This window comes from Eschrichtius robustus, chromosome 12, assembly GCF_028021215.1.
Source record: "Eschrichtius robustus isolate mEscRob2 chromosome 12, mEscRob2.pri, whole genome shotgun sequence".
NCBI classification, from domain to species: Eukaryota; Metazoa; Chordata; class Mammalia; order Artiodactyla; family Eschrichtiidae; genus Eschrichtius; species Eschrichtius robustus.
The window spans coordinates 17,627,582-17,645,096 of record NC_090835.1 but is presented as its reverse complement, the minus strand read 5'-3'; the positions used below and the strand labels follow the sequence as shown (position 1 = coordinate 17,645,096).

At 44.2% G+C, this 17,515-nt stretch overlaps 1 protein-coding gene across 1 annotated transcript in view; it reads right to left on the bottom strand.

The window, feature by feature from the left end:
• Positions 1-17,515, bottom strand: part of PDZRN3 (PDZ domain containing ring finger 3) — a 243,455-nt gene that overhangs the window by 3,788 nt on the left and 222,152 nt on the right. The window contains exons 6-8 of the mRNA XM_068557574.1: positions 4,570-4,668; positions 3,332-3,394; positions 949-1,050 (exon numbers count right to left, since the gene is read on the bottom strand). Coding sequence (XP_068413675.1) covers positions 949-1,050; positions 3,332-3,394; positions 4,570-4,668 — 264 coding nt within the window. The remainder of the gene's footprint in view (positions 1-948; positions 1,051-3,331; positions 3,395-4,569; positions 4,669-17,515) is intronic.

Genomic DNA, 17,515 nt, shown 5'->3' with positions numbered 1-17,515 from the left:
GGCACTTGCAGTACGGAAAGAGGAGTTTTTTCTGACCAAAAAAAAAAAAAAAAAAAAAAAAGGTAGCTCTACGAACCTAGCCGTTTGTCAGTCTTGGGCAAGGCCTAGCACTTTTATCAGGCCCTTCTCTCTCGTGGCCGTAAAAAAAGCAGACCACTCAGGGGTAGTCTGACATCGACCACCCGTGGGCCAGATCTGGCCTGTGGCCTGTTTTCGTTTGTTTGTTTGAAAACAGTGTAATTGGAACACAGCCAAGCCCCTTTGTTTACGTATTGTCTGCGGCTGCTTCTGCACTGCAACAGAGACCAAATATACAGCTCCCAAAGCCAATCATACTTCTTCTTTGGCCCTTTAAGGAAGAGTCTGCTGACCAAAGTTTCTTTCCTTTTTTTTACAGTAAAAACGGTATACTACGTGGCAGATGTACGTCACGATGATTTGATGTGCATATACATAGTGAAATAATTTCCAGTCAAGTAACTAACTAACGTATCTCACAGTTAGTTAGTTACTATTTTTTTGGTGATGAGAACACCTGAAGTTTATTAACTATAATCGTCACACTGTACGTTCCTTAACGCTCTGCAGTTGTAAATGAGACCCACACGGATACTGGTCAGGTCCTGGGAAGTCAAACATGTTGACGGACATGACCCTGGCTGTGTTTGCCATGCCGTTATGTTCCCTCCTCTTTTCCTTCATTACGCTCCCTTGCGTTAACGAACGCGCGGGGCCCGCTGTGTAAATGCCAGGGTGGATGTCGGCACGCTCCTTAAAAGGTCAAAACGAGAAACAGATTGGAAGTCCGAGCAACTCAGATTACCTTTCCAGGGTACGGAGTACCTTCAAGTTCAGATTCGATACGTGGGCAGTGTCCTGCAGGGCCAGGGACTTCGCTACTGATTTTCGAACTACAGACCCAGCTTCACGTGCCGGAAGCTGACTCACCTGGAGTTCGGGCCTCGCAATTAGCAAGGAAAAGTTCTTGTTGTCTTCACTGGTTAGAAGAGCCACGGCCTCTTCGCGGTTCTGTACCTCTATCCCGTTAATCTAAAAAGAGAAAGGTGGAGGGGTGGGCGAGTAGCGTGATTAAGTTGTGCAGAATCATCCTGCACTGTTGCAGGCCTGCATCTGTCACCCACTCACACCTGGAACACAGAACTTCCAGGCAGCTGGAAAAGAATACGCTGGTTTTCAGAAGGAAAGGCCTTGCTCAGACTGACGCAGTGTCTCTGGTCTACATGACGGCCTCCGCGGGGTAGTGCACAGGAGGAGGCTACGTGAACAGAAGTAGCTGGGACTCCAAAAGGCAGCCCTGAGAAAAATCACAGCATTGTGAAGAGGGAAAACATCTAAGCAATTTAATGACACATAATTAAATACACTCAGGCAGGAGTCTAAATGGGATATACTAAAGCGTGACTACGGCTAATTTTCAGATCATATGGGAGAAAAAAGCAGCAATGGGGGTTGTACGTGAACGTGCTGGAATTATGCAGGGTGTTCTCTGTTCCCAGTTTCACACTTTAATGTCTTAAGGTGGGACAGAAGGTCAAGCGGGAGGGAGTCTCTCACCATCACACCTGATCACTCTCTGGCAGGATTTTGGCTTCCTGTCCTGGCACCTTCGAGCTCTGCTGGTCTGGAGGTCTCAGCTCCAGGGTACACAGCAATGGTCCCACTGAGCTGGAAGGGGAGCCTGCCCTCTGACTCTCGACGCCAGTGAAGGAACGGGCAGCAGAGGGGGTGATGGATCTTGGTCAATGAGGGGATGTGGGGTCGTCCGGGAGGCAGGGAGGGCCAGATAAGGAACTCAGTGCTTCCGTGGCCAATGGCAGATGCTAGTGGAAAAGCAGAGCCACTGAAAAGGCCTTTACTCCTGAGGCTTCAGCCCCGTCAGGAACGACAGTCTGGGCTGAAGTCAGGGCAAGTGTAAGAATAAGCAGTGGAAAAAGGAAATGAAAATTCCTTGCAGTGAGGTAGGCAGTGATAAGTGTAAACACGGTGGATTCGAAATGAGAAGACAGGAATGAGCAGAGGTAGAAGCTAAGTCTTCTACCCATGAACCAAAGCCTCTCAATTTCTGTGAGATTAAAAAAGACTGTAATAGAATTACCATATGATCCAGCAGTGCCACTCCTGGGCATATATCCAGACAAAACTATAATTAATTCCAAAAGGCACACACACCCCAATGTTCACTGTAGCGCTGTTTGCTACGACAGCCAAGACATGGAAGCAACCTAAACGTCCATCGACAGATGAATGGATAAAGAAGGCGTGGTACATACAGACAATGGAATATTACTCAGCCATCACAAAGAAAGAATGAGACAATGCCTTTTCCAGCAACGTGGCTGCAAATAGAGATTATCATACTAAGTGAAGGAAGTCAGAAAGAGACCGACGACTATCTTATGAGAGCACTCACATGTGGAACCTAAAATATGACACAAATAAACCTATTTATGAAGCAGAAACAGACTCACGGACAGAGAACAGACTGGTGGTTGGTTGCCAAGGGGGACGAGGGTGGGAGAAGGTTGGACTGGGAGTCTGGGATTAGCAGCGGCAAACTGGCATATATAGAGAATGGATGAACAACAAGGTCCTACCGTGTGTAGCAGCAGGAACTCTACCCAATCTCCTGTGATTAAACCGTAATGGAAAATAATAGAATGTATACACATGTATACCTGAGTCACTTTACAGCTGTAATTAACGCAACATTGTAAATCAACTGTACTTCGATAAAGAATGTTACTTGTTAAAAAAAATAATTAACGCTCAAGTTAAAAGACAAAGGGACAACAAGACTGGTCTCATTTTGACTTGAAAGAGCAACAGGTATCCTTTCCAGATAAGGAAACTACTCTTAAAAGCCATCGCATAATACTAGTTAAATGCTGAGTCATGGAGTTTAAAAGACGGCTCAAACTTGAAATGATCGGTCCAAAATTAATCCTTCAGAGAAAGCTCAAACGAGCATTATTTTGGTTCACGAGAACTGTGGGCCTGATTTGGCCCACATGTGTTGTCTGTGGCCCAAAGAGAAGGGACAGGAAAGGAGGTGAGCTGGCTCGTGCTGTAAAGCGCTGGGGCAGCTTTCCTGTTCAGGTGGGGCACGCGTCCTCTCTCCAGTCTGTCTCACGCCTCACCACACCCTGTTGCCAGGTGTTTTCCATAGCTTGTACTTCAGCCATTACCTTCTCTGGCCTCACCACACACCTGATATTTGCGACCCCCCGTTTGTTAACTTCTGCATTTCCACCCCAAAGCTATTATGAGAACCAGTTTGCTCTTGAGTGATAAACAGAGGAAGCTGACCTACCTGGATGATGCGGTCTCCTTCTCGGATGCGCCCATCCTTGGCCGCGATGCTGTTAGGGTCGATCTGAAACACACAGCAGACATCTCAGCACTGAGTGGGTAACTGAAACACGCACGAAAACAAACAACAGCCCTTTCCAAAGTCTGCGTCTAACACATGATCGTGTTCGTCCCTCTGTTTTCGTTTTGCACCGAAATAAACAAGACTTAGGGTCATGCAGAGGGAGACGAACAGGGACTGATCTGTTTCCAAGCCCTCTCCAGGCTGTGTTCCTGGATCCTTGCACGGCAGCCCTGCTACACGGCAGTGTGCACAGACCCTGGTGACCTGAGGGGATGAAGAGGCACAGCTGACTCCTGTTCCATGCACAGGAATGAAAATCAAAAGTGTGCTGTAGAACAGGTTAAAGGGTACCCTTCATCATGTGGGCTGGGCTAGCAACCAGAGCTTAATTATTTTACCAAATGTGTCTATTAAATTTTGGAAAGTAACTTTAAAAATGAAATATAATGGAGACAAGTGGGACTGAGTTTAGGAGAGACACCCCTGAAATGCAGTAATGACGGGCCAACTTAAGCTTGGTGGGTGAAGTACACCCAAAGGGATAATTATTAAGCCTAGCAGACACATCCCTTGATTCATCCCATGGGGATGGATTTTGTTTCCTGACAAAATGGGGTTTCTGTGCTTGCAAAGAGGGCAGTGCGTGGTCAGGTATCCATCCTGAAATCAGCTGCTTTGCATTGTCTTCTCTGGGAAGATCAAGAGAGCTTCCATCTATGTGCTTCGAAGTTACACTGAACTTACGTGAATTCAACTATACACACTGCACCAAAAGAAAAGAAAAAAGAGAAACAGACACAGAAATACTTTAAAAAGTGTAAATGACGCCCTCCCCCATCCCGTTCAATGAACACGAGAAGGGAAATGTGAATCTGCTCTTCCCTCGGGGTTGAACACACGAAGCCATGTAAACGGCTCCATTTTATGGCCGATTTGCAGGCTTCTGAAGGGTAGTTTTGTCTTATGTGCCGACATTAGAACTTAACCCCTATGTAAAGATGTAACTCCACGGAGCGTGATAAAGGGGAGAAAGAAATCTGTCTGCGTCTTTCCCAAAGACATCTCAATGAGCCAGAGTTAAGGTTGGTTAACACATAAGAGGCAAAAAAAAAAAAAAAAAAGAGACCAACTCTCTTGCTCTTGCTATGATAGTTATAAAAAATCAGCCTCGATACCTCGCTTATGTAAATCCCAATGTCATCTTCATCGTCCGTCCGGTAGCATACTGTGAGGCCCAGCTTGTCCTGGCTGTTCATTCTGTAGAGATCCACTTCCTAGACAAAGAAAGGGCATTCCCTGTGAGACCGCGGCAGGCAGTGAGGGCTGGGAGGACGTCAAATGCTTTAAAAAAACATTTTGTTTAAATGATGAACTGGATTTCTTTGCATTCGACGTGGGCAGAGCAGTTAACTTACTAAACAAAAAAGTGATTACGGGCATGGGATCAATCAATGCCCAGGGCATTTCTGACCATTCAGTCAATATAAAGTCATTTTGAAAATAGTTATTTTATTGATCCCCCCAAAGAAAAATTACCCATATTTCACTCAGCGTCAAGACTTCTGGGGTCGGGCTTCTAAAAAGCATTCTTTCAACGTCTGCCACAAACAAGAATATTTCCAAACCCCAAACCATCCAGCCATTTCAGTACAAATGTTTCCAACGTGTTTGGTGAGATTATTTCCCGTTGTGTTCCGTTAACATGCACAGTAACAGAACTTGCAAACAGACTACACATAAATTGGTCCAAGGAAGGAGGGTAACGTGATAGCACGCAATTAATGCTTTCCCCAACAGCTGTGATATTTACAGTCGAGAAATTAGTTTCCGCCGCTATTACAGCAAATTAAGTAAGATAAAAGCAAAGCGAGCCCAAACGCGAGACACAAGGGCACAGGGAACGCCGCTGTATTTGCCAATTAACCTGCGCTTCGGAATGAAGTCAGAACTTTGAAAACTGTTGGACCCTTGGAGGAAGTGGCGTGGTTCTCTGAAAGCGTTCACGGGCCAAGTCTCCCTTTCCACCCATCCTGCCAACCACCCACGCGAGACGCGGCAGCACGAAGGGCCAAGGGCTGCCCGATGATAACTTCTCAGGCAGAGGCCCCCAGTCTGGTGTTTAGTGTTAGCTGCTTGCCAACCAGCAGGAGCTCTGAGGTGGGGGTCTGTCTCTGGAAATATCTTCTCTCTCCTGGCTCTTCTTGGTGAAGGCACAGTTGTTTTTGTGTTCAAAGCTCAACACAGTTACACAGCAGATACTTACGGAACCCTCCCCTGGGTGCCCAATACCATAGACACTTTCGAGACAGAAGAACAGGAGGTGCAAAGGCCCTGGGGCCAGGAGGGCTGAAGCCCTGTGAACGAGGAAGAGAGAGGCGGGCTGAGCGTAGCCAGGCAGTGGGGCCAACGGGCCAGCGTCGGGGAGCTCGGATTTGATTTCAACATCACGGGAAGCCTTGGAAAACTTTTAAGTGAAGACTGCCACGATCTGCTCGATATTTTCAGCAGGCTCTCCGGCTGCTGTGTAGAGCATAGCGTGGTGTTGAAGAGTTGAGGCTCGGAAGACAGGCAGACCTGTGTGCAGATCCCAACTCCGGCTCTTTCTAGCAGCTTCATCACGGGGTTTCATGGGCTTGTTACTATATCTAAGCCTGCTTCCTCACTAGCACGTGTCACCCTGCCGCTTGGACAGGGTGAGGAGTCACTGAGACGAGACTGCCGAGCTCTCAGCACAGTGACTGGCCCAGAGACAGTCCACAGAAAACCGCAGTACAATACGTGCAGGCAGCTTCTTGCCTGAAGTCACAGCCGTTGTTTGCAGCTGAGTGCGTGTTTTTCTCACGCCCCCCAATAAGATAATTTTATTTTCTGAATATTGACATGTTAATTAATTCAATGACTTCCTCATTATAGCTTTAGCAACCTGGCATGTTTCCCTTAAATGAAATCCCATTAATTTCTGATAATTCAGTTGCGCTGGATGGAAATTTCTTTTCTCGTGTTTTGAGAAAAAGACTAAGCAATCAAAGAGGTAGCACGAGTTTAACCACGAGGGCGCAGTCTTTCCAGGTACTTTGGAATAACCCATTTGCATACCACAAATATACTAGGCCCACATCATCCTCACGTTTCAAACGCACGCCCAAGTCTCTGTCTCAGGTTACACTTCATCTGGGTACAGGCAAAAGGGAAGACCTTCTCCGTTTCGGCGCTTCCTAAGAGGTAGTGTAAATCCGTGCAATTTCCTGATAACTCGTTTGGCTCCAGATGCACCACTGCAGCCCCACTGCTGCCACAGAGCCCTGGCTTCAAGGTGGAAGCCAGCTGGTTCTGGAACAAGTTCACGTGCAACCAAAGCAGAGAGAAGGATAACTGGAGAGGCTGTAAGAAGAAAACTTAGAAAGATAATAAACATTGTGACGTGACTTTTACCAGAATAAAAATGATAATACAGGTTTACAGTTTTCGCTGAATGATTGGCCACCAAGGTGAATAGCTCTTAAGAAAGGTCAAAAGATACCCAGAGCTCCACTGGGCTTCATTCTACTATGACTCAAAGTTTGCTTCAAGGTCACGGCGAGGTAGGTGCAGAAAATGAGGGCAGTGTTTAGAAATTTTATAGCACTTAGACACTGTCATGATCGCCAAGGATAGGATTAGCAGACTTGTCTCACTGACCACAGTGCAAGACTGCGTCAGGTGCTACTGAGCTGAAGTGGCAAGGGGCGAACTATGGAGTCACTCATGGTAGAATCACGTACTGGGTCAGTGACATGTTAAAAATTAAACCAACCGGCTAACCTGGTCTCCCCGGCCTTTCACCACCGAGAGTCTGAGAAGCATGACTCTGTAATACACATGTAGAATTGAGGGCTCCGTTTAAGAACTCGGGAAAGTGAAAAGTCTGGAACTGATGTCTTGGGGAAAAAAACAGCATGATGTACTAGGAGTACTCAAGTAGGAAAAAGGAAGACTCATAAGGAATGCGATAGATGAAGGTCTGACACGTAAAAAAAGATTTCATGCATTTGGCCTAGTCCCAAAAATGTGTGCAGTCTGCTGTCTACAATCAATACGATTTTGATCACAACCTAACTTGAAAAGCATTCCTACTCTATTTTTTGTCAATATTTTGACTGACAGAAATTTGAAGAACTACTGTAACAAGAGACAACTTTCTTCGAACAATAAACGGCAGGCTGGCATTGAAGATACCCTAGAACATTTGTTGCTTTAAAGCATTTTTACCTGAATCACTGATAATTAATCAAGAACAGTATCTTACGTTCTTCCTTACTTAAACCCTTTTTATATGCTGCCATTAACCCCATATGTGGTTTGAAAATTAGTCATAGATTCCTCATAAATGCTGTTTGGACTTACGTTACATACAACACATGTTGGTGAAACACGACATTTTTGCCTGGTAGAGAAGAAGTTCTGATTACCAGGTCTGTTTGCAGTCCCTGATATTCTGAAAACAATGCTTCCTCACTATAGCAGAATGACACACAGCCCCAGCACTGCGCTGAGCCTTTAAATCCCACTGCAAATTTTCCCAGGACAGGCTGTCAGTCATGGGGGCACTCACATTCTCACTTTGGATGGACGTGACTTGAAAACTGCGAAGGCCAATTTACGTCCTTGCTGTGGAGGAGAAGCCCAGGCCTGACTCCAGCCTGAGGCATATGCTGTGTGTCAGGGCAGTGCATGGGAGGAGCCAACTCCAATCTGAAACACTCGCCTGAGGATGTCCAAGCCCCACGCCCCACCCCAATTCCAGCTGGCTGCGAAGCACAGCTTTTGGACTCGGTCCTTTAAACCAGACGCAAGAAGGGGAGCGCAATTCTACTTTAAGGGCAGTCCCCTAGGAGCCGCTTTCTATCTTGGAAATGGTCTGGTTCTAAAAAGGATGTGTGGTACTGGATAAACACATGCTGGTAAAGCACATTTTCAGTAATAATAAAGCACAGGGGAACTTCCCTGGTGGCGCAGTGGTTAAGAATCTGCCTGCCAATGCAGGGGACAAGGGTTCAAGCCCTGGTCTGGGAAGATCCCACATGCTGCGGAGCAACTAAGCCCGTGTGCCACAACTACTGAGCCTGCACTCTAGAGCCGATGAGCCACAACCACTGAAGCCTGCGCTCCTAGAGCCCGTGCTGCGCAATGAAAAGCCACCGCAATGAGAAGCCCACGCGCCGCAATGAAGGGTAGCCTCCGCTAGCGGCAACTAGAGAAAGCCCGCATGCAGCAACAAAGACCCAACGCAGCCAAGAGTAAATAAATAAATAAATTTATAAAACAAACAAGCAAACAAACAAAGCACAGGGTATTACTCTGGGGTTTACTCTAGGTATGTCCTTGACAATGATGTTAAGATAGCATGGGCTATAATATTTCCTTGTGTTATCTGGATCTTCTTGGGAACTCTAAACAGAAGTTGGAAAAGTGTCACTTAGAAGCCACACGAGGACAGACACAAGACAGTGTAGTAGAAGAATGTGAGCTCACCGCTTCTTACAAAAACATCCAAATCACAACTAACTGCTCAACAACCATGGACCAAAAAACCCCTGGAAGCTGCCAAAAATAGATATACTACATCCAAAGACAAAGAAGCCACAACAAGATGGTAGGAGGGGGTGCAACTGATATAAAGTCAAATCCCATACCCACCGGGGGGAGCGACTCACAAGCTGGAAAGTAATTACACCACAGAAGTTCTCCCACGGGAGTGAAAATTCTGGGTCCTACGTCACGCTCCTCAGCCTGGGGGTCTGGTTACAAGAGGAAGGAGCCCTCAGGGAGCCTGGCTTTGAAGGCCAGCAGGGTTTGATTGCAGGAATTCCACAGGACAGTAGGAAAAAGAAACTCCACTCTTGGAGGGCACACACAGGGTCCTGTGTGTACTAGGAGCCAGGGATAAAAGCAGTGACTTCACAAGACTCTGGGCAAGACCTACCTACTAGCATTGGAGGGTCTCCTGCAGAGATGGGCATTGGCTGTGGCTCACTGAGGGTACAAAGACACTGGTGGCGGCAGTTCTGAGGAGTACTCATTGGCGTGAGCCCTCCTGGAGGCCGCCATTTTCTTACCAAGTCCTGGCCCCACCCAACAGCCTGCAGGCTCCAGTGCTGGGATGCCTGAGGCTAAACAACCAGCAGGGCAGGAACACAGCCCCACCCCTCAGCAGACAGCCTGCATAAAGTCTTCCTGAGCCTACAGCCCTCTAGGCACGCCCCTTGGCACGGCCCCACCCACCAGAAGGACAAGACCCAGTTCCACCCACCAGTGGGCAGGAACCACTGCCTCCCACCGGGAAGCCTGCACAAGCCTCTCAGACAGCCTCCTCCCCCAGGGGGCAGGCAGCAGAAGCAAGAAAAACTACAACCCTGCAGCCCGGAACAGAAACCGCAATCACAGAAAGTTAGACAAAATGAGATGGCAGAGGAATATGTCCCATATGAAGGAACGAGATAAAACCCCAGAAGAACAACTAAGTGAAGCGGAGATAGGCAATCTACCCGAAGAAGAACTTAGAGTAATGATAGTACAGATGATCCAAGATCTCAGAAAAAGAATGGAGGCACAGATCAAGAAGATGCAAGACTTCAATAAAGATGTTCAAAAAAAAAAGAAGATGCAAGAAATGTTTAACAAAGACCTTGAAGAACTAAAGAACAAACAAACCGAGATGAACAATACAGTAACTGAAATGAAAAATACACTAGAAGGAACAAATAGCAGAATAACTGATGCAGAAGAACGGATAAGTGAACTGGAAGACAGAATGATGGAAATCACTGCCACGGAACAGAAGAAAGAAAAAAGAATGAAAAGAAACGAAGATAGTCTCAGAGACCTCTGGGACAACACTGAACACACCAACTTTCACGTTACAGGGGTCCCGGAAGGAGGAGAGAGAGAGAAAGGACCTGAGGAAATACTGGAAGCATTAATAGCTGAAAACCTCCCTAACATGGGAAAGGAAATAGTCACCCAAGTCCAGGTAGCACAGAGAGTCCCAGGCAGGATAAACCCAAGGAGGAACACACCGAGACACATAGCAATCAAACTGACAAAAATTAAGGACACAGAAAAAGATATTAAAAGCAACAAGGGAAAAGCAACAAATAACACACAAGGGAATTCCCATAAGGTTATCAGCTGATTTCTCAGCAGAAATTCTGCAGGCCAGAAGGGAGGGGCACGATATATTTAAAGTGACGAAAGGGAAGACCCGACAACCAAGAATACTCTACCCATCAAGGCTCTCATTCAGATTTGATGGAGAAATCATAAGCTTGACAGACAAGCAAAAGCTAAGAGAATTCAGCACCACCAGACCAGCTTTGCAACAAATGCTAAAGCAACTTCCCTTGGTAGAAAAGAAAAGGCCACAACTAGAAACAAGAAAATTATGAACAGAAAAGCTCCTCAGTAAAGGCAAACATACAGTAAAGGTAGGAAATCATCCACACACAAATATGATATCAAAACCAGCAATGGTGAGAAGAGGAGAGCACAAATGCAGGAGATTGGAAATGCATTTGAAATTAAAAGACCAGCAACGTAAAGCAATCTTGCATATATACAGTCTGCTGTATCAAAACCTCATGGAAACCGCAAACTGAAAATCTACGATGGATACACACACACAAAAGACAAAGGAATCCAAACACAACACTAACGTTAGTCATCCAATCACAAGAGAACAAAAAGAGGAAAGGAAGAAAAGAGACCCCCAAAAAACAAATCCAAAACAGTTACCAAAATGGCAATAGGAACATACATATCGATAATTACTTTAAACATAAATGGATTAAATGCTCCAACCAAAGACACAGGCTCACTGAATGGATATAAAAACAAGACCTGTATATATGCTATCTACAAGAGACCCACTTCAGATCTAGGGACACGTACAGACTGAAAGTGCGGGGATGCTAAAAGGTATTCCATGCAAATGGAAATCCAAAGAAAGCTGGAGTAGCAATACTCATATCAGACAAAATAGACTTTAAAATAAAGACCGTTACGAGAGACAAAGAAGGACATGACACAGTGATCCAGGGATCAATCCAAAAAGAAGATATAACAATTGTAACTATATATATGCACCCAACGTAGGAGCACCGCAATATATAAGGGAAATACTCTCAGCCGTAAAAAGGAGAAATCGAAAGTAACACAATCATAGTGGGGGTTTTTAACACCCCACTTTCACCAATGGACAGATCATCCAGACAGAAAATCAATAAGGAAACACAGGCCTTACATGACACATTAGACCGGGTGGACTTAACTGATATTTACAGAGCATTCCATCCAACAGCAGCAGAATGCACATTCTCCACAAGTGCCCATGGAACATTCTCCAGAACTGATCACATGCTGGGCCAACAAAGCGAGCCTCAGTAAATTTAAGAAAACTGAAATCACATCAAGCATCTTCTCCGATGACAACACTATGAGACTAGAAATCAACTACAAGAAAAAAAAACTGGAAAACACTCAAACATGTGGAGGCTAAACAACAATATGCTACTACACAACCACTGGATCCCTGAAGAGATCAAAGAGGAAATCAAAAAACACCTGGAGACAAATGAAAATGAGAGCACAATGATCCAAAACCTATGGAATGCAGAAAAAGCAATTCTGAGAGGGTACTTTATAGCAATACAATCTCACCTCAGCAAACAAGAAGAATCTCAAGTAAACAACCTAGCCTTACACCTAAAGCAACTAGAGAAAGAAGAACAAACAGAACCCAAAGTTTGTAGAAGGAAAGGTATCATAAAGATCAGAGCACAAATAAGTGAAATAGAGATGAAGAAAACAACAGCAAAGATAAATGAAACTAAAAGCTGGTTCTTTGAAAAGACAAACAAAATTGATAAACTTCTAGCCAGACTCATCAAGAAAAAAAACAGAGGGCTCAGATCAATAAAATTAGAAATGACAAAGAAGTTACAACTGACACCCACCACAGAAATACAAAGGATCATAAGAGACTGCTACAAGCAACCATATGCCAATAAAATGGACAACTTGGAAAAAATGGTCAAATTCTTAGAAAGGTACAACCTTCTAAGACTGAACTAGGAAGAAATAGAAAATATGAACAGACTAATCACAAGCCATGAAATTGAAACTGTGATTAAAAATCTTTCAACAAACAAAAGTCCAGGACCAGATGGCTTCACAGGCAAAGTCTCTCAAACATTTAGAGAAGACCTAACACCTACCCTTCTGAAACTGTTCCAAAAACGTGCAGAGGAAGGAACACTCTCAAACCCACTCTGTGAGGCCACCATCACCCTGATACCAAAACCAGACAAAGATACCACAAGAAAAGAAAATTACAGGCCAATATCACAGATGAACCCAGGCGCAAAAATCCTCAACAAAATATTAGCAATCCCAATCCACCAATACATTAAAAGGATCATACACCATGAGCAAGTGGGATTTACCCCAGGGATGCAAGGATTCTTCAATATCCACAAATCAATCAGTGTGATACACCACATCAACAAACTGAAAAATATAAACCACATGATCATCTCAAGCAATGCAGAAAAAGCTTTTGACAAAGTTCAACACCCACTCATGATAAAAACTCTCCAGAAAGTGGGCACAGAGGGAACATACCTCAACATAATAAAGGCCGTATATGACAAACCCACAGCAAACATCATTCTCAGTAGTGAAAAACTGAAAGCATTTCCTCTAAGATCAGGAACAAGACAAGGATGTCCGCTCTCACCACTTTTGTTCAGCATAGTTTTGGAAGTCCTAGCCATGGCAGTCAGAGAAGAAAAAGAAATAAAAGGAATCCAAACTGGAAAAGAAGAAGTAAAACTGACACTGTTCGCAGATGACATGATACTATACATACAAAATCCTGCAGTTGCCACCAGAAAACCACGAGAGCTCATTAATGAGTTTGGTAAAGTTGCAGGATACAAAATTAATACACAGCGATCTGTTGCGTTTCTATACACTAACAATGAAAGATCAGAAAGAGTAATTAAAGAAACAATCCCATTTACCATCACATCAAAAAGAATAAACTACCTAGGAAGAAACCTACCTACGGAGGCAAAAGACCTGTACACTGAAAACTCTAAGTCACTGATGAAAGAAATCAAAGATGACACACAGATGGAAAGATATAGCATGTTCTTGGATTGGAAGAATCAATATTGTGAAAATGACTATACCACCCAAGGCAATCTACAGATTCAATGCAATCCTTATCAAACTACCAATGGCATTTTTCACAGAACCAGAACAAGAAATCCTAAAATTTGTATGGAGACACAGAAGACCCTGAATAGCCAAAGCAATCTTGAGAAAGAAAACTGGAGCTGGAGGAATCAGGCTCCCTGACTTCAGACTATACTTCAAAGCTACAGTCATCAAAACAGGATGGTACTGGCACAAAAACAGAAATCTAGATCAGTGGAACAGGATAGAAAGCCCAGAGGTTAACCCATGCACCTATGGTCAATAAATCTATGACAACGGAGGCAAGACTGTACACTGGAGAAAAGACAATCTCTTCCATAAATGGTGCTGGTAAAACTGGACAGCTACATGTCAAAGAATAAAATTAGAACACTATCCAACACCATACTCAAAAATAAACTCAAAATGGATTAAAGACCTAAATGTAAGACCAGATACTATAAACTCTTAAGAGGAAAACATAGGCAGAACACTCTTTGCCATAAATTGCAGCAATATCTTTTTTGATCTGTCTCCTAGAGTAATGGAAATAAAAACAAAAATAAACAAATGGGACCTAATTAAACTCAGAAGCTTTTGCACATCAAAGGAAACCATAAACAAAACGAAAAGACACCCCACAGAATGGGAAAAAATATTTGCAAACGATGCGACTGACAAGGCATTAATCTCCAAAATTTACAAACAGCTCATGTGACTCAATAGCAAAAAAAAAACAAGCAACCGGATCAAAAAATGGGCAGAAGACCTAAATAGACGTTTCTTCAAAGGGGACATACAGATGGCCAAGAGGCACATGAAAAGATGCTCAACATCACTAATTAGAGAAATGCAATCCAAACTACAATGAGATATTACCTCACACCAGTCAGAATGGCCACCATCAAAAAGCCTGCGAGCAATAAATGCTGGAGAGGGTGTGGAGAAAAGGGAACCCTCCTACACTGTTGGTGGGAATGTAAATTGGTGCCGCCGCTATGGAGAACAGTATGGAGGTTCCTTAAAAAGCTAAAAACAGAGCTACTGTATGATCCAGCAATCCCACTCCTGGGCATATATCCGGAGAATAACATGGTTTGAAAAGATACAGGCACCCCAATGTTCACTGCAGGGCTGTTTACAATAGCTAAGACATGGAAGCAACCTAAATGTCCATCGACAGGTGAACGGATAAAGAAGGTGCAGTCCATATATACAATGGAATATCACTCAGCCATTAAAAAGAATGAAATAATGCCATTTGCAGCAACATGGATGGACCTGGAGATTATCATACTAAGTGATGTTAAGTCAGACGGAGAAAGACAAATATCATATGATATGGCTGATATGCGGAATCTAAAAAGAATGATACAAATGAACTTATTTATAAAACGGAAACCACCTCACAGATTTAGAGAATGAACTTACGGTTACCAGGGGGAGAGGTGCGGGAGAGGGATAGAGGGGGACTCTGAGATTGACACGTACGCACCGCTATATTTAACATAGATAACCAACAAGGAGCTACTGTGTAGCACAGAGAACTTAACTCAGTATTCTGTAATTACCTAAATGGGAAAAGAATTTGAAAAAGAACAGACACATGTATCTGTATAACTGAATCCCTTTGCTGTGTCTACCTGAAACTAATACAACATTGTTAATCAACTGTACTCTAATGTAAAATAAAAATTTTTTAAAAATTAAAAAAAAGATTTACAGTAGAAAAAATTAAATTCAGAAAAGTGCAAAGAAGGGAATGATCATTTATATTCTTATCACCCAGAATTAAACATGGTTAATCTCTTGACAGGAAAACAGAACAAAACAAAAAACAAAAAACCACCAAAAAAAACCCCACTATGACTTCGCTGTGGTCACTCCATTTCCAGGGGATGGATGGTTGCACATCATAGAGAAGAGCCTGGTTGCTAATAGTTAAGCAAAGAGTGAGCCATAAGAGGTTTTCAGAAGCTCTGGAAATACAAAACTGTAAGAGCCGATACCGTCTTGCGATCTGTATAGATTTAGGTTTTACCTTGGCTGCTCATAAAGATTACAGTAACGCAGTAGTAGTTGAATTGTGCACTAAAAACAGCGTCTAGCCTTATATACCATGCATGGTAGGTGCTCAATAAAACTGAATTAGCTTGAGATTCCAAGGCAGACTAAAGATCCAAATGAAAAATAAACTTGGCTCTGCCATTAGCAAGCCAGGCTGCCCTAGGAAAGTCACTTCACTTCTTTGAAACGTCTCGGCTCTTCTACCATCTTATCCCCAGAGACAATATTTTGGGGCTCAGTGGAAACTGCCGTTCCTCCAACTTATTGAGTGGTTAGTGAATTCTCAGCATTTCACTCTCACTCCAAGCTAGAGGTAGAGCCTTACACAATTGAGTACATCATGGAAGGCACAGAGGGCGTCAATACCTATCTGTCTGTGATGATGGAGATAAGATGGCAAAGACGACCATTAATCAAACTCGTGTGAATAATGTATTACCATTATCTGGATTACACCTCCCCCACCACTGGTGTCCTGTTGCTTACCGGTCTAGATGGACGGCTGGATAAAGATGAACAGCTAAGCCTGACATTTTAGATGAAATTGAAACGATAGCTCAATTGAGTAAAGTACGGGGGCCATTCTACCTTGGTTGATTCAAGCTTTCTGTTTCAACGACAGCCACTTTAATCAGAGGGCGTCCCAGAGAGTAATTTCGATGGCTTCTGCACCTCTCGGAAGACTGGTTACTGAAGCGTAACTCTAAGACCTTATCGATCCAGAGCTGCTTGTGCATATTTCTGGAAATCATCTCCACACTTTCTCTATCTATGCGTGGCGCTGTCGGGGACAGAGAGATGTCTCTAGAGAGACTGTACTTTCCTTCAGGGTCCTGAAATGAGATTGGGTCACAAGGCATGTATTCCTTTATTCGACAGATGTTTCTTGGGTGCCTACCCTCTGCCAGGCACTGTCTGAGCATGAAGAGTCTAAGTAGGAAACGGCCCTACTGGGGGAGGGGTGCTTTAGCCAGAGCGGTACGTAAGCTTCTCTGGAGATGAGCCACGCTGAGCTGGGCCAGGATCTGGGGGGATAAAATAAGAGCAGGGGGCAGGTTCTGATTGCAGGTGGCAGGAGAAGAATGGTCAAGTGCTGATGAAATTGGGAGGGTGGTGAGGAGGCTGACTCAGTGAGGGTAGGGCCGACCAGGGAAGGTTCCCCGGAGGAGCCCTGGTGCTGTGCCTTAAAGGCTAAAGAAAAATGCATAGGTTGGCGGGGACAGCCTGCGTTACCTCCAGGACGGTCTCGCTTCCCTTGAGATCTTATGACGTTACACTATGCAACCAGGTTTGGAGATCATTTTAGTCTCCCTGGTGAGAGCGTAGCTTTCTTTTCCTTTCTGGTTTCAAAACGACATCATCAAGACACAGCATAGGTGACGGCAGCTTCACAGCCTGGCTAGGATGCTACTGATGAATCAACTGGGAAATTAAAACAATAGACTAAGGGAAAAGAAAAGCCTTCTTCAGACGTCTATTTTGCCGTCTTAATTACCTGCAGGAAGATCCAGAGCGGGTGTTCAGTCCCTGAAAATTTACGGGTAATTATTTGGCGGCTCAACCCTTGAGTATACTGGGGTGTAATCCTTTTAATGCTAAGCAGTTTCACAGTAACAGGGATTTAACACTTACCTAAATATGATCACTTTGTGTGCTTTAAAAGAGAGAACATCTGTTCTTCTCTGTGCATTTGCTTCCATAATATGCCCAAACACTCATATATTTTCCTCCTATATAATATCCACGGAACGGGTGATTTTTCGAAAGGGGCGGATGTCGATCTAATTCAACTTAAGACGAGGAGCGGTGGGCTGAGAT